Source organism: Haliotis cracherodii, unplaced genomic scaffold, assembly GCF_022045235.1.
Source record: "Haliotis cracherodii isolate W230 unplaced genomic scaffold, xgHalCrac1.p SCAF_4, whole genome shotgun sequence".
In the NCBI taxonomy this organism is placed as follows: Eukaryota; Metazoa; Mollusca; class Gastropoda; order Lepetellida; family Haliotidae; genus Haliotis; species Haliotis cracherodii.
This window is the reverse complement of record NW_027266297.1, coordinates 14,953,531-14,976,383: the sequence shown is the minus strand read 5'-3', so window position 1 is coordinate 14,976,383 and position 22,853 is coordinate 14,953,531. Positions and strand designations below refer to the sequence as shown.

At 45.1% G+C, this 22,853-nt stretch overlaps 1 protein-coding gene across 1 annotated transcript in view; it reads right to left on the bottom strand.

Annotated features, from left to right (window-relative positions):
• Nucleotides 1–22,853, bottom strand: part of LOC139479922 (sushi, von Willebrand factor type A, EGF and pentraxin domain-containing protein 1-like) — a 74,313-nt gene that overhangs the window by 9,386 nt on the left and 42,074 nt on the right. Inside the window, exons 26-30 of the mRNA XM_071262845.1 lie at nucleotides 17,400–17,567; nucleotides 10,775–10,948; nucleotides 1,988–8,272; nucleotides 1,322–1,510; nucleotides 173–352 (exon numbers count right to left, since the gene is read on the bottom strand). Coding sequence (XP_071118946.1) covers nucleotides 173–352; nucleotides 1,322–1,510; nucleotides 1,988–8,272; nucleotides 10,775–10,948; nucleotides 17,400–17,567 — 6,996 coding nt within the window. The remainder of the gene's footprint in view (nucleotides 1–172; nucleotides 353–1,321; nucleotides 1,511–1,987; nucleotides 8,273–10,774; nucleotides 10,949–17,399; nucleotides 17,568–22,853) is intronic.

Below are 22,853 nucleotides of genomic sequence, written 5' to 3'. Positions count from 1 at the left end.
GTGTGTGTGTGTGTGTGTGTGTGTGTGTGTGTGTGTGTGTGTGTGTGTGTGTGTGTGTGTGTGTGTGTGTGTGTGTGTGTGTGTGTTGCTGCTTGTACCAGTCCGGACTGATGCCGATTTATAGTGCTAGCTGACATTATATGACCTTGAAGGGTCAGTTGTGAGTACTCACGGCGGCACTCCCCGGCAGGCACTGACCACGCCCCTCCTTCCTGACACACCGACTCCATCTGGCCCTCGGCTTCATACCCCGGCAGACACTCCACTGTGAGGGAGTCACCCTGTACGTAGCCGGAGGAGACGGGGCGGGAGTGGTCCACATCGACAGCGAGGTCACACAGGTTGGTGAATGCTGAAAGTTTACACATGTAACATAGCTATGAACACACAATGGCGTTTAGAAAGTGTAACACATGTTATACTTTGGATAACACTTCTTGGTAAAGTACAGATTCTAGTGCTCTGGGTTGAATCTTTACTAAGAAAGTGTTATTCCAAATATAACATTTGTAACATTTGACCACTTTCTAAATGGCATTGTGTGTTCATAGCTTTTGGCCATGGGAGGTGTGTCAATTTACACTTGTCAGAGGGGTACACGAAGTATGTTATCTAGACTACCAGTTGTCGGACTTTTGTTTTGATTCTGACTTTGTGTGCTGGCGATTAAATGCCTGACTCTGGCAGTGTGTATTCGAATCCCAGAAAAGTAATGGAATCTGTACTTTACTAAGAAAGTGTTATCCCAAATATAACATGTATAGCTACATGTAACATTGCATGAGGTGAGGTGAGGTGAGGTGAGGTGAGGTGAGGTGAGGTGCAATTGGGTTTAACGTCGCGTCCAAGATTATTGCACTTATATAGCGACGTGCATGCACGTGTGTGTGTGTGTGGCTGCTTGTACTAGTCCGGACTGATGCCGATTTATGGCAAGCATTGGTTTGCTGAAGACCTTTTCTACCCCAGATCTTCATGGGTCCCATGCCCCATGTGAAGGTATCTGACGTTACACAAAAGAATAATACTGGAAATAAAGTAACAGCTAGTCTCTGAAATGAACATATTTTACAGAAAATGAACAGTTGTTAACTTATAGTTATAGAGATTCCTGAAACTGCATTAATCTTGACTTGCCAAATATTATAGACTTGCATGGGCTCCATTGGATATATTTGTTTCAGGGTTTGTAGGACAGACTATAATGGAACTAAACATCTATTTTTCAAAGCCATCTCTTACTTAAACTAACAGATATAGACAAAAGTATATACAATCTATATCTTACAGTGTTAAGCAAATAAAAGTTACATTGTCTGACCTATACTGCAGGCAGGTAGTTCACCGCTCCATCGCCCCGAGATGAGACAGATCATTGTAGACTCCCCGCTGAGGGAGAACCCATCTCCGCAGGAGAACTGAATTGTGTCATTGTAGTGCGTGCCGCTGACCGGGTCTCCGGACACGACCACGACATTGGCCGGCACTGAGATCGGACCACAGTCCACCACTGAGAACATAACAATGACCATCACCCTTAGGGATCAACTATCCTCATGTGGCTAGTCAAGGAACAAATTATTCTTGCTCTCCTCATGCTTCTAATGAATATTCAATGAATATACTGCAAGGTTAAATCAATTTGTCTGTTCTTACAAACACTGCTACGAAAATCACCATGAATAAATCTAATGACGTCTTATTTGCTAATATACTTTTATAAATCATTTTTGCACACTTTCGATAGGAGGATACATCATTAGAGTCATCAATGCTGATGATTAAAATATTTCTGTCAGATTATTTTGCGTTAACCAATTCGACATTTGAGTAACCACTTTATATAATGCTTAAAAGTTTCAAGATTTAATTTTATAATCTTAAAATTTTCGTTCATATTCAGGCTTTACAATGTTAAAAATAATGACAAAGAGTAAAACTCATGTTCAGGGCACGCACCTGCGTATAAGTCGAATATAACACTTACGTGAACAGGTCTGCCCTTCGCCACTCCAGGTTCCATCCTCCTGACATGTGATCTCTTCTTCACCAATCAGAATCTGTCCCTCTTCACAGTAGTACCGCACGGATCCACCATAACTGAAGTCGGACCCCACAAACAGTGCGTCAGTTGGCGGGATCCCACAGTTCACCTTGATGCATATCTGTCCCGAGGTGCTCCAACTACCATCCGCCTGACAGACCCCCTCTGATTCCCCAATCAGAGTGAACCCAGTCTGACAATAAAACCTCAACGTTACTCCATACGTGAACTCGCCTTCATCATACAGCACCTCTGTCTCGGGTCTTCCACAGTGAACAATATGACAAGATGGCGCTGTCCCTGACCATTCTCCATTTGCTTCACAAGTCAGATCAGCATCTCCATCAATATTGTACCCTTCTGGGCACGTGTACACTATTCGGCCCCCAAACAAGAAGTCTGACCCACTGAAATCAGCAGTTCTTGGAGGCTCTCCACAACTGACCCGCTCACAACGAGGAGCAAGACCACTCCACACCCCACTGATGAGGCAGGTTAATACAGCATTGCCTACCATATAATATCCTTCAGGACAGGTGTATGTCACTGATCCCTCATATGTAAAATCCGATCCAGAGTACAGTGTTCCTGATGGTGGTTGACCACAGGTGACCCTGGAACAGTTCGGTGACCTGCTACTCCATGTTCCGTCAGCTTGACATGTAATCTCTGCTTCACCTTCCATATTGTACCCAAGAGGACATTCATACACAACCCTTCCTTCAAACGTGAAATCCGATCCAGAGAAGGCTACACCTCGAGGTGGTTCACCACAGTTGACTTTCTGACAGAAAGGAAATGACCCACTCCATGAGCCATCCTCCATGCAAGTTGACTCTGCCTGACCGACACGTTCATAACCAGGAGCACAAACGAAAGAGATTGTTCCCCCAAAGTAGTAATCCGTTCCTGTATAATCCGTTCTAGTTGATGGCATTCCACAGAAGACTTTGCTACAAACCGGAACCTGTTCGCTCCATGTCCCATCTTCTTGACAGGTGTGCCTGAGTGCTCCTGAAGACAAGCTGTAGCCTGTTACACAGCCATAATCAGCCACGGAGTGTAAGATAGTCGAGGTGTAACTGATGGAGGTATAATCAGCTAGTGCAGGAGGCCCACAGTCCACAGGAACACAATCCAGCCTGGCATCACCCACCCATGTTCCCATGTCACAAACAGCTCGGGGATCTCCTTGCAGGATATATCCCGAGTTGCAAACATATTTTGCTACTTGAATTACGCCCACAGTCTCCACAGTGACTGATGAATGATCAAAGACAACGGGAGGGCCACACTCGATCTTTTCACATAGTGGAACATCTCCTATCCAGGAACCCGAGGCTCCACATTCTAAAACATAATTGCCATCTCGTCTATATCCTGGATAACACTCGTAGGTTACTGTTTGTCCAAAGTCAAAATTGTCACCAATGATTGTGGAGAATTGTACAGGGGGTGGTTCATGGCAGTTGACTGGGTAACAGATTGGGGCCTGGTTGGTCCACCCACCTTCTCCGTTACATTGTCTAAGCACGTTTCCTACGACATTGTATCCAGCTTCACAGAAGTATGTCACTTGGTCATTAAATCGAAACGGTCCCTCTGAGGAACCTCCGTTAAGTGTCCTGAAGCCACCATATTGGATAGAGTCTGGGGCTTCACAAGAGACAGGTTCACAAGTTGGCGTGTTACTGCTCCAACTGCCATGTTCCTGACACACGAGCAGATCATCACCAACGACCTCATATCCACGACTACACTGGAATCTCAATGTTGACTCGTATGTATACTCAGTGCCAACAACCAGGCCATTCTCAATGTAGTCTATGGAAGAACAGGATACTAAACTGCACTGAGGAGGACTGTCAGACCAGCTTCTGCTCTCCAGGCAACGCAGCGTGGAGGCACCGTCAATCTCATACCCAGCGTTGCATGTGTAGGTGATGGTGACCCCCACGGAATACTGGCCAATGTCCGAGCTCAATGTAAATAGACTGTTTAATACCTCGGGTGGTGATTCACAAACAATTATTTCACAGAAGGGTACTTCCGCACTCCATTTTCCGTTTGCTTCACACACGTGTCTATTCTCCCCCACCAACAGATAGCCGAAATCACATGAGTACTCCACAACATCCTCAAAGAGGTAGGATGCTCCTGATACCATTCCGTGCTGGGGTGGCCTTGGCGTCCCACATGTCGCCCTGTCACAGAACGGACTCTCTGTCTCCCAAAACCCTGTTGCCAAGCAGCGTCTGACCCCACTTCCAACTAACAGGAATCCTTCATCACAAGTGTATGTGATGCTCTGTCCGTATAAAAACTCACCGCCTTCAATCTGTCCATGGTTGATAGGCACGGGAGAAGGACAATGAACAGGAAGACAAGCTGGAGCATCCGTGTCCCACAATCCTGTGTTGAGACATCTTCGAGACCGTGATCCCATCAGGTCATATCCATCGTCACACGTGTAAGTTAAGACTTCATCCGTGGCTACAACATTACCGTGTTCAACGTTTCCTGGTCTTGGACAGACGATCTTGGTGCACGATGGTGGGTTGCTGCTCCAGGCTTTAGTGGCTAAACATCTGATCCTCTCATTTCCAATCATTTCATAGCCATCGTTGCAAACGTAGGATGCTTCGTCGTTGTAACTGTAGCTTACTTTGGGGTATATCAGCCTTCCGTTTGGAATAGTGGTTTGTGGATTTTGGCATCGGATGAGAATACACATCGGTGTTTGTCCCGACCATGTTCTGTCTTCCTGGCATTCTCTTGTTTCTTCTCCAATTATTTCAAAACCTTGATCACATGTGTACACAAGCTGGCTCTGATACGTGTTGTCCGACTCGGATATAGTTCCATGATCAAATGCTCCAGGCTGAGGACAAGAAATTATCTGACATGTTGGGAAAGGTGAATCCCATGACCCGTCTGGTCTGCAGCGACAGGTTGAAGCAATTCCAATAAGTTCATATCCAACCTCACATCTAAAATTCAATTGACTTCCAAATGTGTAAGTGCCCTCCACCGTTAGATGCTCAGTTGGTGGTGGAGCTGGGCAGGATACAATCTCACATCGGAAGGAAGATGACGTCCACGAACCATCACTCTGACATTGTACCTGGGCATCTCCTATAGGATTGTAGCCAATTACACATTCAAGTGACACTGCAGACCCAAACACTGTTCCATTTTCCAGATTTACCACAGCATTGGGAACCTGAGGAGGTTCTCCACAAGGAACTGGCTCGCAGGTTGGTATTTCTATTGTCCAGGTAGCATCCGGTTGGCAAGAGGCAGATGCTTCTCCAGTCAGTATATATCCAGTGTGACAGGAAAATAGCAGCGTATCACCGTACGTAAAGCTATCCCCTGACATCTGTCCATTCACAGGAGCTTCTGGTGGTGGACACTGGACCTTGTTGCAAGTTGGGTGCAGACTCAGCCATGATAGAGTTGGTAGGCACTGATTCATCCCTACCCCGTCCAGCTCATAACCTTCATTGCATATATACTGAAGGATCCTTCCTAAAGCATAGCTATCACCAACCACACGACCATTTTCCAATTCAGGTGGACTTGGACACTCTAGCATCACGCACGAAGGAGCCGAGCCTGACCATTCACCAGTGTCTAAGCATGTTCGTGATGATTCTCCACGAAGGACGAAGCTCGGTTGGCAGCTGTATCTCACTAAACCATCAAGCGTGTTTGACTGCATGATAGTTCTTCCATAGTCAATATCTGGTAAGTCTGGACAGACAATAGAATGACACCTTGGAGTTGATGGTACCCAAAGTCCATCTGCCCCGCACGTTCTCTCAGCTGTTCCTTTTAGTTCAAATCCTCTGATGCAGGTGTAGGATGTGGTTGACCCATACGTATACACAGAGCCGGTTATTTCTCCATTGACAAAAGCACCTGGTGGCCCACATGATACTATTCTACATATTGGAACTTCTGACGACCATCTTCCTTGTAAGGTACACTGAATTTTCCTTTCCCCGTCAAGGATGTACCCTATGTCACACTCAAAAGAAGCATATGAACCATATTCCAACCCCGCCATAATGACTTGCCCATGTTCGAAAGTGTATGCTGAAAGGTCATCACATGTAATTCTATCACACACAGGTTCGGTCAAGCTCCAGGTACCGCTCTCCAGACATGAGCGTTCTGTGGCCCCATTAAGAACATATCCTTCAAAGCATTCATACGTTGCTTTAAGGCCATTAGGTGACAAAGTCACTCTTCCTGAAGTCAGCTGTGCTGGTGTCGGACAGACAATCTTAATACAAATCGGGTCATCCCCGCTCCACTGACCACTGGAGAGACACGTTCTTTGGGAGGGTCCTTCAAGACGGAATCCTCGCTTGCATGAAAAATCAATGACAGTGTTGAATTCACGTTGAAAGCTTGATGCACGCCCATCTGCTAGCTTTGGCCTTGGGCACTCAACAATTTCACAAATAGGAATAGATGCATCCCATTCCCCATTGGCCTCACATGACCTGTTCTGTGACCCTACAAGGTTATAACCCTCATCACACACGTAGGATATCATGGCCCCGTACGTGAAGTTATTCCCCAGCATGCGACCGTTAGATGTAACAGCTCCCGGCTCGTTACATGCAACAGGTGTGCAAACTGGTTCTTCGCCAGTCCATACTTTGGATGCAGAACAAGTTCTGAGAACTTCCCCCTTTAAGATATAGCCTTCGTTGCATGAGTAGGACACGACTGTCTGATACACAGTCTCAGTGGTGTTCAGAACTCCATACGCGATGACTGTCAGACCTGCACAGTGAATAGGATTGCATGTCGGCTCAGCCCCTTCCCATGAAAGATCGGCCTGACATCTTCGGACTTCTAAACCGACGAGTTGGTACCCAGAGTCGCACGTATATCTTACTATTGACCACAGTTTCAGATCTTTGTAATGGAGAGCTCCATTGGCCACATTCTGAGGAGGCCTACATTTAAGAGGGCTGCAGACGGGTGCTTGATCTGTCCATGTTTTGTCCGCTTGACATGTCCGCACAGTTTCCCCCAACAATTCATACCCTTCGTCACAGGTGTATTCCACTTTACTCGTGTATGTCACGCCGAGGATGTTCACGCTTCCATCTTCAACTGCCTCTGGCTGAGGACACTCAACAGTCTGACAAGTAGGAGCCTCTACTGACCAGCGTCCATTACTGGTACAGGTCAAGTCTGCCTCCCCTAACAAATCAAACCCATCATTGCAAAAATAAGTGACCGTTTGTCCAAAAGTGCTCCTTCCAACCAGTCGGAAGTAACCATAGTCAATGTCTACAGGAGGAGGACATTCTTGAGGATCGCACACTGGAAGTGTATTGGACCAAGTGCCATCTTCCTGGCATGTCATCTCAGTGGCGCCATTAATAATATACCCTTCATCACACTGAAACGTAGCGACACTTCCATACGTGATAGCCACAGCTGTGACTCGGCCGTTTTCAAGCTTGGCAGGTTTCCCGCACACAAGAGGCTTACAGACAGGGGCTGCTCCGCTCCAAGAGGAGTTGGTCAAACAAAGACGTCTTTTGTTTCCTTTAAGTTTAAATCCACTGTCACATTCGTAGTTAACGGCGCTGTTTAAATAGAAGTCATCACCAACGATTTCGCCATTGCGAATTTCATTCGGCTCTCCACAATTGACAGGCTCGCAATTCACCTCACCACTCCACTGTCCGCCCTCGAGACATTCAATAGTATCGTCTTCACTGTGCTGGTACCCGTCATCACAAATATACTCTATCAGTGACAGAAACTCAAAAGTGTCGCCGAAATGCTGCGCATGCGCAACAACAGGTGGATCCGGACAGACGATGATCTCACACACCGGCAAACTGACACCCCATTCTCCAGATGGCTGACAGCTGATTCTCTGTTTTGAATCTGCGGCAAAGTCATTTCCATAGTCGCACTCGTAGTTGATAAGAGCTCCAACAAATGACTGATCTGGTGCTGACGATGGTCCACCATTGTCTATATTAGGCGGAGTTCCGCAGTATACTGGGTCGCATGAAGGGACGCTCTTGTCCCAGGTACCGTCTGACTGACATCTGACGGCATTGTGTGGCGTTAGGAGGCGGTTGCCTGGAGTACATTCAAACTCAACCACAGTTTTAGGTCGGTATGTATCTAATGGGTTGGAGATGCGGGTGTTCTCAGAGATCGGTGGTAGCTCGCAGCTGATTTCTGAAGTACAAAATTATGGAATAAAAGCTCATATATGAATCATAATATATGTTTTATTCAACAATATTTATCATCAAAGCTGTAGATTCACTGCATCTCAACAGCACCATATTATAAATTGTCCTAATAAAAATAGCTAGTAGTAGAAAAATAGCATGGGATTTTATATTTTAGATACCTGCCCGTTAGTATGAATATGGGGCATCTATGTCTATGCCAGGGCATCATTCCCCATCCCTGAGATCTATGACGGGACATCATTCCCCACCCCAAGGTCTATGACGGGACATCATTCCCCACCCCAAGGTCTATGACGGGACACAGGATCATTCCCCACCCCAAGGTCTATGACGGGGCATCATTCCCCACCCCGAGGTCTATGACGGGGCATCATTCCCCACCCCAAGGTCTATGAAGGGGCACCATTCCCCACCCCGAGGTCTATGACAGGGCATCATTTCCCACCCCTAGGTCTATGACAGGGCATCATTCCCCACCCCTAGGTCTATGACAGGGCATCATTCCCCACCCCTAGGTCTTTGACAGGGCATCATTCCCCATCCCTAGGTCTATGACAGGGCATCATTGCCCAACCCTAGGTCTATGACAAGGCATCATTTCCCACCCCGAGGTCTATGACAGGGCATCATCCCCCACCCCTAAGTCTTTGACAGGGCATCATTCCCCACCCCTAGGTCTATGACAGGGCATCATTCCCCACCCCTAGGTCTATGACAGGGCATCATTTCCCACCCCTAGGTCTATGACAGGGCATCATTCCCCACCTCTAGGTCTATGACAGGTCATCATTTCCCACCCCTAGGTCTATGACAAGGCATCATTCCCCACCCCGAGGTCTATGACAGGGCATCATCCCCCACCCCTAGGTCTTTGACAGGGCATCATTCTCCATCCCTAGGTCTTTGACAGGGCATCATTCCCCACCCCAAGGTCTATGACAGGGCATCATTTCGCACCCCTAGGTCTATGACAGGGCATCATTTCCCACCCCTAGGTCTATGACAGGGCATCATTCCCCACCCCGAGGTCTATGACAGGGCATCATTTCCCACCCCTAGGTCTATGACAGGGCATCATTCCCCACCCCTAGGTCTATGACAGGGCATCATTCCCCACCCCTAGGTCTTTGACAGGGCATCATTCCCCATCCCTAGGTCTATGACAGAGCATCATTGCCCAACCCTAGGTCTATGACAAGGCATCATTTCCCACCCCGAGGTCTATGACAGGGCATCATCCCCCACCCCTAGGTCTTTGACAGGGCATCATTCCCCATCCCTAGGTCTATGACAGGGCATCATTCCCCACCCCTAGGTCTATGACAGGGCATCATTTCCCACCCCTAGGTCTATGACAGGGCATCATTCCCCACCTCTAGGTCTATAACAGGGCATCATTTCCCACCCCTAGGTCTATGACAAGGCATCATTCCCCACCCCGAGGTCTATGGCAGGGCATCATCCCCCACCCCTAGGTCTTTGACAGGGCATCATTCTCCATCCCTAGGTCTTTGACAGGGCATCATTCCCCACCCCAAGGTCTATGACAGGGCATCATTTCGCACCCCTAGGTCTATGACAGGGCATCATTTCCCACCCCTAGGTCTTTGACAGGGCATCATTTCCCACCCCTAGGTCTATGACAGGGCATCATTCCCCACCCCTAGGTCTTTGACAGGGCATCATTTCCCACCCCTAGGTCTATGACAGGGAATCATTTTCCACCCCTAGGTCTATGACAGGGCATCATTGCCCAACCCTAGGTCTATGACAAGGCATCATTCCCCACCCCGAGGTCTATGACAGAGCATCATTCCACACCCCGAGGTCTATGACAGAGCATCATTCCACACCCCTAGGTCTATGACAAGGCATCATTCCCCACCCCGAGGTCTATGACAGAGCATCATTCCACACCCCGAGGTCTATGACAGAGCATCATTTCGCACCCCTAGGTCTATGACAGGGCATCATTTCCCACCCCTAGGTCTTTGACAGGGCATCATTTCCCACCCCTAGGTCTATGACAGGGCATCATTCCCCACCCCTAGGTCTTTGACAGGGCATCATTTCCCACCCCTAGGTCTATGACAGGGAATCATTTTCCACCCCTAGGTCTATGACAGGGCATCATTGCCCAACCCTAGGTCTATGACAAGGCATCATTCCCCACCCCGAGGTCTATGACAGAGCATCATTCCCCACCCCGAGGTCTATGACAGAGCATCATTCCACACCCCGAGGTCTATGACAGAGCATCATTCCACACCCCTAGGTCTATGACAAGGCATCATTCCACACCCCTAGGTCTATGACGGGGCATCATTCCCCACCCCGAGGTCTATGACAGGGCATCATTCCCCATCCCCAGGTCTATGACGGGGCATCATTCCACATCCCAGGTCTATGGCAGGGCATCACTCTCCAGCCCTGAGGTCTATGACGGGGCATCATTCCCCACCCTCCATCTTCTGTGACGTACCTGTACATGTTGGGGCATCATTCTCCCATTCTCCGTACTCGTTGCAGTATCGTGTCTTAGAGCCCTCAAGCTTGAAACCTCTCTGACACTGGTAGCGTATTCGGTTGTCATAGTTATAGTTGAAGCCTTCCACGTAGCCATTTGCTATGTTACCAGGGTAGCCACATTGCACCTCTAGAATACAACCACACATGCATAAAATCACACTGTTTTGTTTTATGTTCATGTAGTGTTTTTGGGGCATGGGTTGCCCAGTCGTCTAAGGCGCCGCAATTCACTGTGCAGAGTTGCGCCAGAAACCTATGATTATGGGTTCGAATCCTGGTTTGCCCCGATTATGTTTCTAGGTTTGTCAGCATTATACCCGTGCTCATGGGTTTCACCGAAGTAGTAAACGTCTGAGACCTGCATCACTTCAGGCTTTCCTCCCACATTAAGCTGTCACGTTTGATATAACTGGAATAATGTCAAAAGCGGCATAAAAAACAACTCACTCACTCATGCAGTGTTTAATGTGTCACTCAGCATCATTCAAACTATAGTACAGCAGCCTGTAAATACTCACACTAAACTAACCAGCCATGGATATTATGTGCAATGTCCCATGCCATCGCAATCAACAAAGTTGAGACAGATCACCCATCTAATCACCAATTCTAACCTGAAATCTTCACAGCACTACTGTAGTAACTATTAACCTCCTTCATTCATCTAATATGCAGCCAGTTTATCCAGAGATTAGTCAGAATTATTTGGCAATATTCCACCTCCATTATAGCAGTCTGTGCATAACCGAGTACAGCGCTGTCAAACAAGTGATTGTAGATCAAACAAGTGAATGTAGTGTGAAACACGGGGATGTAGTATCAAACGGGGATGTAGCATCAAACAAGGGAATGTCGTGTCAAACAAGGGGTTGTAGTGTCAAACAAGGGGTTGTAGTGTCAAACAAGGGGTTGTAGCATCAAACAAGGGGTTGTCATATGTGAATGTAGTGTGAAACACGGAGAAGTAGCTTCAAACAAGGGGTTGTAAATCAAACAAGGGGTTGTCATGTCAAACAAGTGAATGTAAAATCAAACAAGCGATTGTAGATCAAACAAGTAAATGTAATGTGAAACACGGGGATGTAGCATCAAACAAGGGGATGTAGTGTCAAACAAGGGGGTGTAGTGTCAAACAAGGGGATGTAGTGTCAAACAAGGGGGTGTAGTGTGAAACACGGGGATGTAGTGTCAAACAAGGGGGTGTAGTGTGAAACACGGGGATGTAGCATCAAATAAGTTGATGTAGTGTCAAACAAGGGGTTGTAGCATCAAACAAGGGGTTGTCATATGTGAATGTAGTGTGAAACACGGAGATGTAGCTTCAAACAAGGGGTTGTAAATCAAACAAGGGGTTGTCATGTCAAACAAGTGAATGTAAAATCAAACAAGCGATTGTAGATCAAACAAGTAAATGTAATGTGAAACACGGGGATGTAGCATCAAACAAGGGGATGTAGTGTCAAACAAGGGGGTGTAGTGTCAAACAAGGGGATGTAGTGTCAAACAAGGGGGTGTAGTGTGAAACACGGGGATGTAGTGTCAAACAAGGGGGTGTAATGTGAAACACGGGGATGTAGCATCAAACAAGGGGATGTAGTGTCAAACAAGGGGGTGTAGTGTCAAACAAGGGGATGTAGTGTCAAACAAGGGGGTGTAGTGTCAAACAAGGGGATGTAGTGTCAAACAAGGGGGTGTAGTGTGAAACACGGGGATGTAGCATCAAATAAGTTGATGTAGCGTCAAACAAGGGGTTGTAGCATCAAACAAGGGGTTGTAGCATCAAACAAGAGGATGTAGTGTCAAACAAGGGGGTGTAGTGTCAAACAAGGGGGTGTAGTGTGAAACACGGGGATGTAGCATCAAATAAAGAGATGTGGTGTCAAACAAGGGGGTGTAGTGTGAAACACGGGGATGTAGCATCAAATAAGTTGATGTAGTGTCAAACAAGGGGGTGTAGTGTGAAACACGGGGATGTAGCATCAAATAAGTTGATGTAGTATCAAACAAGGGGGTGTAGTGTGACACACGGGGATGTAGCATCAAACAAGGACATGGGGTGTCAAGCAAGGGGTTGTAGCATCAAACAAGGGGATGTAGCATCAAACAAGGGGATGTAGCATCAAACAAGGGGATGTAGCATCAAACAAGGGGATGTAGCATCAAACAAGGGGTTGTAGCATCAAACAAGGGGTTGTAGCATCAAACAAGGGGATGTAGCATCAAACAAGGGGTTGTAGCATCAAACAAGGGGTTGTAGCATCAAACAAGGGGATGTAGCATCAAACAAGGGGATGTAGCATCAAACAAGGGGATGTAGCGTCAAACAAGGGGATGTAGCGTCAAACAAGGGGGTGTAGTGTGAAACACGGGGATGTAGTGTCAAACAAGGGGGTGTAATGTGAAACACGGGGATGTAGTGTCAAACAAGGGGGTGTAATGTGAAACACGGGGATGTAGCATCAAACAAGGGGATGTAGCATCAAACAAGGGGTTGTAGCATCAAACAAGGGGATGTAGCGTCAAACAAGGGGATGTAGCATCAAACAAGGGGATGTAGCGTCAAACAAGGGGATGTAGCGTCAAACAAGGGGGTGTAGTGTGAAACACGGGGATGTAGTGTCAAACAAGGGGGTGTAATGTGAAACACGGGGATGTAGTGTCAAACAAGGGGGTGTAATGTGAAACACGGGGATGTAGCATCAAACAAGGGGATGTAGCATCAAACAAGGGGTTGTAGCATCAAACAAGGGGATGTAGCGTCAAACAAGGGGTTGTAGCATCAAACAAGGGGATGTAGCATCAAACAAGGGGATGTAGCGTCAAACAAGGGGATGTAGTGTCAAACAAGGGGTTGTAGCATCAAACAAGGGGATGTAGCATCAAACAAGGGGATGTAGTGTCAAACAAGGGGATGTAGCGTCAAACAAGGGGTTGTAGCATCAAACAAGGGGATGTAGCATCAAACAAGGGGATGTAGTGTCAAACAAGGGGATGTAGTGTCAAACAAGGGGTTGTAGCATCAAAGAAGGGGATGTAGCATCAAACAAGGGGTTGTAGCATCAAACAAGGGGATGTAGCGTCAAACAAGGGGATGTAGTGTCAAACAAGGGGATATAGCGTCAAGCAAGGGGTTGTAGCATCAAACAAGGGGATGTAGCGTCAAACAAGGGGTTGTAGCATCAAACAAGGGGATGTAGCATCAAACAAGGGGTTGTAGCATCAAACAAGGGGATGTAGCGTCAAACAAGGGGATGTAGTGTCAAACAAGGGGTTGTAGCATCAACAAGGGGATGTAATGTCAAACAAGGGGATGTATCTTCAAACAAGGGATGTAGCATCAAACAAGGGGATGTAGCATCAAACAAGGGGATATTGTGTCAAACAAAGGGATGCAGCATCACACAGGGGATGTAGCTTCAAACAAGGGGATGTAGCATCAAACAAGGGGATGTAGCTTCAAACAAGGGGATGTAGCATCAAACAGGGGATATTGTGTCAAACAAGGGGATGTATCTTCAAACAAGGGGATGTAGCATCAAACAGGGGATATTGTGTCAAACAAGGGGATGTAGCTTCAAACAAGGGGATGTAGCATCAAACAGGGGATATTGTGTCAAACAAGGGGATGTAGCTTCAAACAAGGGGATGTAGCTTCAAACAAGGGGATGTAGCATCAAACAAGGGGATGTAGCATCAAACAGGGCGATGTAGCATCAAACAGGGGGATGTAGCATCAAACAGGGGGATGTAGCGTCAAACAAGGGGATGTAGTGTCAAACAAGGGGTTGTAGCATCAGACAAGGGGATGTAATGTCAAACAAGGGGATGTAGCTTCAAACAAGGGGATGTAGTGACAAACAAGGGAATGTAATGACAAACAAGGGGATGTAATGTCAAACAAGGGGATGTAATGACAAACAAGGGGATGTAGTGACAAACAAGGGGATGTAATGACAAACAAGGGGACGTAATGTCAAACAAGGGGATGTAATGTCAAACAAGGGGATGTAATGACAAACAAGGGGATGTAATGTCAAACAAGGGGATGTAGCTTCAAACAAGGGGATGTAATGACAAAGAAGGGGATGTAGTGACAAACAAGGGGATGTAATGACAAACAAGGGGATGTAATGACAAACAAGGGGATGTAGTGACAAACAAGGGGATGTAATGACAAACAAGGGGATGTAGTGACAAACAAGGGGATGTACGGTCAAAGGGGATGTAGCGTCAAAGGAGATGTAGTGACAAACAAGGGGATGTACGGTCAAAGGGGATGTAGCGTCAAAGGGGATGTAGTGACAAACAAGGGGATGTACGGTCAAAGGGGATGTAGCGTCAAAGGAGATGTAATGTCAAACAAGGGGATGTAGCTTCAAACAAGGGGATGTAGTGACAAAAAAGGGGATGTAATGACAAACAAGGGGATGTAGTGACAAACAAGGGGATGTAGTGACAAACAAGGGGATGTAATGACAAACAAGGGGATGTAGTGACAAACAAGGGGATGTAGTGACAAACAAGGGGATGTAGTGACAAACAAGGGGATGTAGCGTCAAAGGGGATGTAATGACAAACAAGGGGATGTAGTGACAAACAAGGGGATGTAGTGACAAACAAGGGTATGTAGTGACAAACAAGGGGATGTAGCATCAAACAAGGGGATGTAGCTTCAAACAAGGGGATGTAGTGACAAAAAAGGGGATGTAATGACAAACAAGGGGATGTAGTGACAAACAAGGGGATGTAGTGACAAACAAGGGGATGTAGTGACAAACAAGGGGATGTAATGACAAAAAAGGGGATGTAGTGACAAACAAGGGGATGTAGTGACAAACAAGGGGATGTAATGACAAACAAGGGGATGTAGTGACAAACAAGGGGATGTAATGACAAACAAGGGGATGTAGTGACAAACAAGGGGATGTAGTGACAAACAAGGGGATGTAGTGACAAACAAGGGGATGTAATGTCAAACAAGGGGATGTAATGACAAACAAGGGGATGTAATGTCAAACAAGGGGATGTAGCTTAAAACAAGGGGATGTAATGACAAAGAAGGGGATGTAGCGTCAAAGGGGATGTAATGACAAACAAGGGGATGTAGTGACAAACAAGGGGATGTAGTGACAAACAAGGGTATGTAGTGACAAACAAGGGGATGTAGCGTCAAAGGGGATGTAATGACAAACAAGGGGATGTAGTGACAAACAAGGGGATGTAGCTTAAAACAAGGGGATGTAGTGACAAACAAGGGGATGTAGCGTCAAAGGGGATGTAATGACAAACAAGGGGATGTAGTGACAAACAAGGGGATGTAGTGACAAACAAGGGTATGTAGTGACAAACAAGGGGATGTAGCATCAAACAAGGGGATGTAGCTTCAAACAAGGGGATGTAGTGACAAAAAAGGGGATGTAATGACAAACAAGGGGATGTAGTGACAAACAAGGGGATGTAGTGACAAACAAGGGGATGTAGTGACAAACAAGGGGATGTAATGACAAAAAAGGGGATGTAGTGACAAACAAGGGGATGTAGTGACAAACAAGGGGATGTAATGACAAACAAGGGGATGTAGTGACAAACAAGGGGATGTAATGACAAACAAGGGGATGTAGTGACAAACAAGGGGATGTAATGACAAACAAGGGGATGTAATGACAAACAAGGGGATGTAGTGACAAACAAGGGGATGTAATGACAAACAAGGGGATGTAGTGACAAACAAGGGGATGTACGGTCAAAGGGGATGTAGCGTCAAAGGAGATGTAGTGACAAACAAGGGGATGTACGGTCAAAGGGGATGTAGCGTCAAAGGGGATGTAGTGACAAACAAGGGGATGTACGGTCAAAGGGGATGTAGCGTCAAAGGAGATGTAGTGTCAAACAAGGGGATGTAGCTTCAAACAAGGGGATGTAGTGACAAAAAAGGGGATGTAATGACAAACAAGGGGATGTAGTGACAAACAAGGGGATGTAGTGACAAACAAGGGGATGTAATGACAAACAAGGGGATGTAGTGACAAACAAGGGGATGTAGTGACAAACAAGGGGATGTAGTGACAAACAAGGGGATGTAGTGACAAACAAGGGGATGTAATGACAAAAAAGGGGATGTAGTGACAAACAAGGGGATGTAGTGACAAACAAGGGGATGTAATGACAAACAAGGGGATGTAGTGACAAACAAGGGGATGTAGTGACAAACAAGGGGATGTAGTGACAAACAAGGGGATGTAATGACAAACAAGGGGATGTAGTGACAAACAAGGGGATGTAGCGTCAAACAAGGGTATGTAGTGACAAACAAGGGGATGTAGCGTCAAAGGGGATGTAGCATCAAACAAGGGGATGTAGCGTCAAAAAAGGGAATGTATGGTCACACAAGGGGATGTAGCGTCAAAAAAATGGATGTAGCGTCAAACAAGGGGATGTAGCGTCAAACAAGGGGATGTAGCATCAGACAAGGGATTACTACTGATCATGAGAAAGCTGCAGTATTACAGAAAGTGACATAGATACCTGTTCTACTTTTACCATGATATAGCCACTGTAAACATGAATTAAACCCTTACTCTGACACGCCGGCGGTTCGGTCTCCCACTCCCCAGTGACAAGACACTGAAGCCTGTCATAGCCCGCCAGCTGGAAGCCCCGGATGCACGAATACTCCGCTGTTGACCCTGGACTGATGCTTGTGAACGACACCTGGCCGTAGTCTGGCTTCATTGGCGTCGGGCAGTCTGAAACAGTAGGGTTACATCTTTACCCCATTTCCACCCAGCTTCCCAGTCAGGACTTCAAAACATACAAGTTCTTCTCTCGAAGGCTGAGCCAAACAATTTCCATGTTACTCACAACACATTTTTCAGAACACCCGTGTCCAGTGGACGATTTACTTTTCTGGGTATAACCTGTCAACAAATTATAATGTCGAGCATTTTCGAGAACTGATTATTTTGAAATTGTTCACTTGGTCAGGTAAAAAGATTTACTTTGGTCAATACGGACAAGGATTTGGATGTTCCATCATAATTTAAAACGTCATATAATTATATCGAAAATGTGTATCGTATGAAAAGTTTGCTTGTTGTTTTAACGCAGCACTCAGCATATTCCAGTATGACGCCTGCCTGTACATATTCAAGTCTCGATAAGACAAACCAGAGATTGACGTTTCGAACCACGACTCACGCCGGCAGGTTGCGATGACCCAATCAATTAAGTCATGTTCTGACCAATCGTTTTCTTATGTCGCCTTTTACAACCAGCATACCCGGAATCCCCACAGGGTATGTGAAAGGTAAACAAAGTTACTTAATAGTTCGGTTGAAAAAAATATATTTATGACCAATATACGGATATGTAGAAAATATATACAGATGTAAGAGCTCGGAAGACAATTCAATTCAATGCAACGAATGACCGACTGGTATAATGTGTGCCTTACATAGTACCATCATGTATTCTACATTGTACTTACCTGTAGTTTTCAAACACACAGTACCAATACATGGGTACCCGTGAAGATCCGGGTTACAATCGGTCTCCAGCAACCCATGCTTGCCGTAAAAGGCGACTATGCTGATCGTAAGAGGTGACTAACGGGATCGGGTGGTCAGGCTCGCTGATTTGGTTGATGCATGTAATCGTATCCCAACTGCGTGGGTCGATGCTCATGATGTTAATCACTGGATTGTCTGGTCCAGACTCGATTATTTACAGACCGCCGTCATATAGCTGGAATATTGCTGATGGCGGCGTTAAACAACAAACAAACCATTCATCGGTATCCACGTGGTCACTGCACCGTAAGCGATGCGTCCATACCGAACCCCGCCGTGTGGTTAGATGGAAAATGGACATGCTGTTAGGAAATCATCACAAACGTGTATGGAGTCATTCCAAAAAGGTAAATATGGTGTCGTTCAAGTGTTTAAAAAACAGTTTTACACAAGATTAATTAACATACATTTTGTTGTTTCCACCCATGCTTACTTACCCTGCTGTTGCTGTTTTGACGTCACAGGCATGCACATAGATTTCCAAAAGCAATCGAAGCGATTTCATTGTCGGAGTCGAGCATAATTTATTTATAATGACATAGGGTGAAAAGAATTACCGTTTTATGTCAGTCACTGAGTAGTTCCCGGATTGGTCTGACGCTAAACGCCATCATCAAATCTCTTTATTTTGTGAGGGGCGGTCGGGTAGTTTAGCGTTCACTCGTCACGCCCAAGACCCGCATTCGATTCCCAACATGGGTACAATGTGTGAAGCCCATTTCTGGTGTCCCCCGCCGTGATATTGCTGGAATATTGCTAAAAGCGGCGTAAAACTATACTTACTCACTCTCTTTATTTTGTGTGTGTGTGCTGATTCTGGTGGAGAATTATTTGGTTTATTTTATAATGTTCTGTCATTGGCTCTCCGTATGGCTGAAATATTGCCGATGTGACTTTCAATATTCACCCCAAATAAAACCCGGAGACATCCGTACCGCAAGCTCTGCACAGCAACATATCACTCCCAGTGAGTGCAACACGGTCAGTGAAAAGCCTTCTTTCTTCTTGTGTATGAGAATATGGTTTCAAGCCGCTTTTGGCAACATTCCAGCGAAACGCGAGGCAGGGAAAAACCAGAAATGGGCTTGACACAATGTACGCATGTTTGGAATCGAACCCGGGACCAAGGCGTGACGAGCGAACGCTGTCGTGTATGAGATGCGTCACGTTGATAAGTGTGGAGGGTTTCCTATTGATATCTTATCTAATGACTATTTCTTTAAACCAGATGGTTGATCTATTGTTAAAGCCCATATGCCAGGTAAGGGTGTGTTTTTTACTTGACAGAAATCAGATGAGATATTTAACAAAACGAGGCCATCTGATCTTTGATGTTCAACTTGTTTATAACGGAGAGGAGAGACACTTACACTGACTAAACGAGAATAAGCCTGTGTTGCGTTACTATTCTCACAAAGCATTGGTTATTAGAGCTTCACGTTGAAGTTGTGAGAACGGCAAATTAATAAACAGAGAAACTAAGTTAATACACAACGCACACACACACGCACGGACACTAGTTAATGGTCAGTACCACACCAATCATGCATGTTTTCCCAGCAGTAATCGTTCGGAATGTGTGGTGTCCGGATTAACGGTGTCTGGTCTAATGAGGTTTCAGTGTACAGGTCACTCACGACCATTCCCAACCCCGTGTTCTTCGGCTGCCTCCTTTAATGGCCACAGTCAATCTTTTGCCGACATATTTACAGGTAAAACCGTCAATGTTACCATAAAGTAATCGAATGAGGTCGCCATTTAAACAACATATGTCAAACGTCAAGATATGAAATGGCATGCTACGTTCAACCGTGTCATGCAAGCACAAGCACTGTATGAGCATTCTGGAACAGGAGGCTGCAATGAGGTTGATGTCAAAGCAGCGGTTCAACGCTTGTTACTTGTATTTGTTTGGACAAAATTGATTTACAACTTAACGCTATGATCAAAAACAACCAAAAACCATGAAACGTATGTCAAATAAATTTATTGCAGCTGGAATCAGTTTTGGACAAAACACGGTCTTGCGCTGGTATAATACAAAATGACTTTATACAATATCCCGAATTTACACCGAAGAATTTGAACAACCAGAAGAGCACCGATAGATACAAACAAACTAACACTACCTATGTTTTGTTGTAAGGGAGATAGTATTTGACCAAAATGCTCAATCTCAACAACTGTATATGACCATGGACGTACGATATCATGAACTGTGTTCAAAAAGGCAATATCTTATTAAATATGTTCTAATTGCCGTCCCAAATAATCACAAGGAACCAATCATGTTCAATGTACTGCGAAGTTGTATTTTGGGGTTATGTTGTTGTCATTCGTTGTGTTCAGCCAAATTCGAAATACTGCACGTTTCAGAGGAACTGGAGACATTGGAACTGACATCAACCAGGGTTATATAACAGACATAAGACCAACGAGACCAGCAGACGTCTAGAATTCCATAAAGATAGAGAGTGAGCAGGTTTTACGCCGCAGCTAAAAGTATGGCAGCGAGTGAGTAGAGTTTTGAGCCACTTTCCAGCACAACGCACGGCTGGGGAAAACCAGAAATGGGTTCGACTACAGAAGCCTTTTTGGGCCACTTGTTTTTTCTCTCTTTTTTTTTTCGTGAAATTTCAAGATACTAAGTTGAAATTTCAAGTTATTATCTTAAAATTTCAAGTTATTATCTTGAAGTTTCAAGATTATGATCTTGAAATTTCGATTTCAGCTGAGTATCTTGAAATTTCAAGAAAAAAAAAACAAAAAACAAATGGCCCGAAAAGGTTTCCGTACGCGACACATCGTACACACGGAAAACAGACATAAGACCGAGAAGACTGGCGCGTGTCTAAAATTATAAAAAGAGAGTTAGCAGTTTTTTGCGCTGCATTAAAAAGTATTGCACAGCAGGTTGTGGCAGAATACAAAAAACTGGATTAACAATGCTCCCTAAACGTTCTTTATTAAAATAACATTTATTTTTATTTTTTTTCTCAATGTATACTACTCAAAATATGTTTAAAAAACTACAACTGGAATGCTATGTGTTGCAATACCAACTAACCATGACAGATTAACTTTAGGAAAAATAGGGTGCCCTTTAACTTCTTTGAGAAGTAAATAAAATCTTTCATAGCTATCTATTAATCAGGTCAAAGAAGATATGTTTTGTGGTCTTTTTCAGTATGACATAATATGCACTGTTCGTCAGCATGGTCATACACAGTAATGGTCATCAAACAAGCACATTCACATGCAGAACAGACTTGACACATGTCACTACCCTTGTAGGTGTTAACCTGCAAATTGATTAATAGAAATGCAATTACACCAACATAGAAAATATAACATTGACACAGGCACTAATAGCAAAAATATACCACTAAGAAGTTAAGGACCACACGATTCAACCATATGCCATGACAGATTAACTTCTGTAATATGCAAGAATTGGGTGGTCTCTAACTGTTTTGAGTAGTATAGGAAACATTGTTTTCTGCTGTGAGCTCAGATACTGAAGATGTACGGTGGAGAAGTCGCATGTGATACGATGTCAGTTGGTTCACCTAACCCCATCAGGTCCAGATGTCGCAGGGGGGGGGGGGGGGGGGGGGGGGGGAGGAGAGAGAGAGTATTATTTTTTCAGGTGAAGACAAAGCGTTAAAATATTGGGGGGATTAATCTGATAGTTTAAAACCAATTCCCCGCCCCTAGTTAAGTCCAAAAGAGGGGTACAACCTCGCTGACAGGCACACAAAGAGAGGAGCTTCGATTGAGCCCCAGCAACTCTATGCTGACGTTTTTTTTTTCATTTATCAAGAAAACTCTGCACAATGAACGAAGAACCTCTCCACCTCACTCTTCTATCTCTGAGACCAACTCTACGGTGCATGTTCTGTGTTCAATAATCCTTCGAGGCATTCCTTATTTGTCCCTCAAACTGACAATCAAGCTGATAACATATACATGGCTGTTCATTTCGGCGACAAAGCTCAAATCACTTCATTTACAAATGATGCATTAAATACAATCACATAGCACGACCATGCTTCATTCAGATCTGCATGATATACTGACCAACGAAATAAACGCCTCACTTGAAATCATGGCGTATATAATTTCCCCAAAATTGAAACAAAACGTTGTTTGTTCGTTGACCAGCGAAAAAAATATATTCCGAAAGTTAAAAGCATGCATACCATCGCAGACATGTATGTCAACATCTTCATTCAGTAGTAGACCGTTTCCTGTGCTGACATGACTATCATTGTTATCTGATGCTTCTGGTTTGATTGATCTGCATTAGCATACATACGTTCTAGGTGAATGATTTCTTTTTGGTAAACGGTTCATAAACCAGATTTCATTAAATATCTTTCTTTTTTTAAATAACATTATATACGCTGTTGCGTTTTTTCGTGGGTCAGTATATTGCCATTCGGTTACAGAGCATTCGACGCA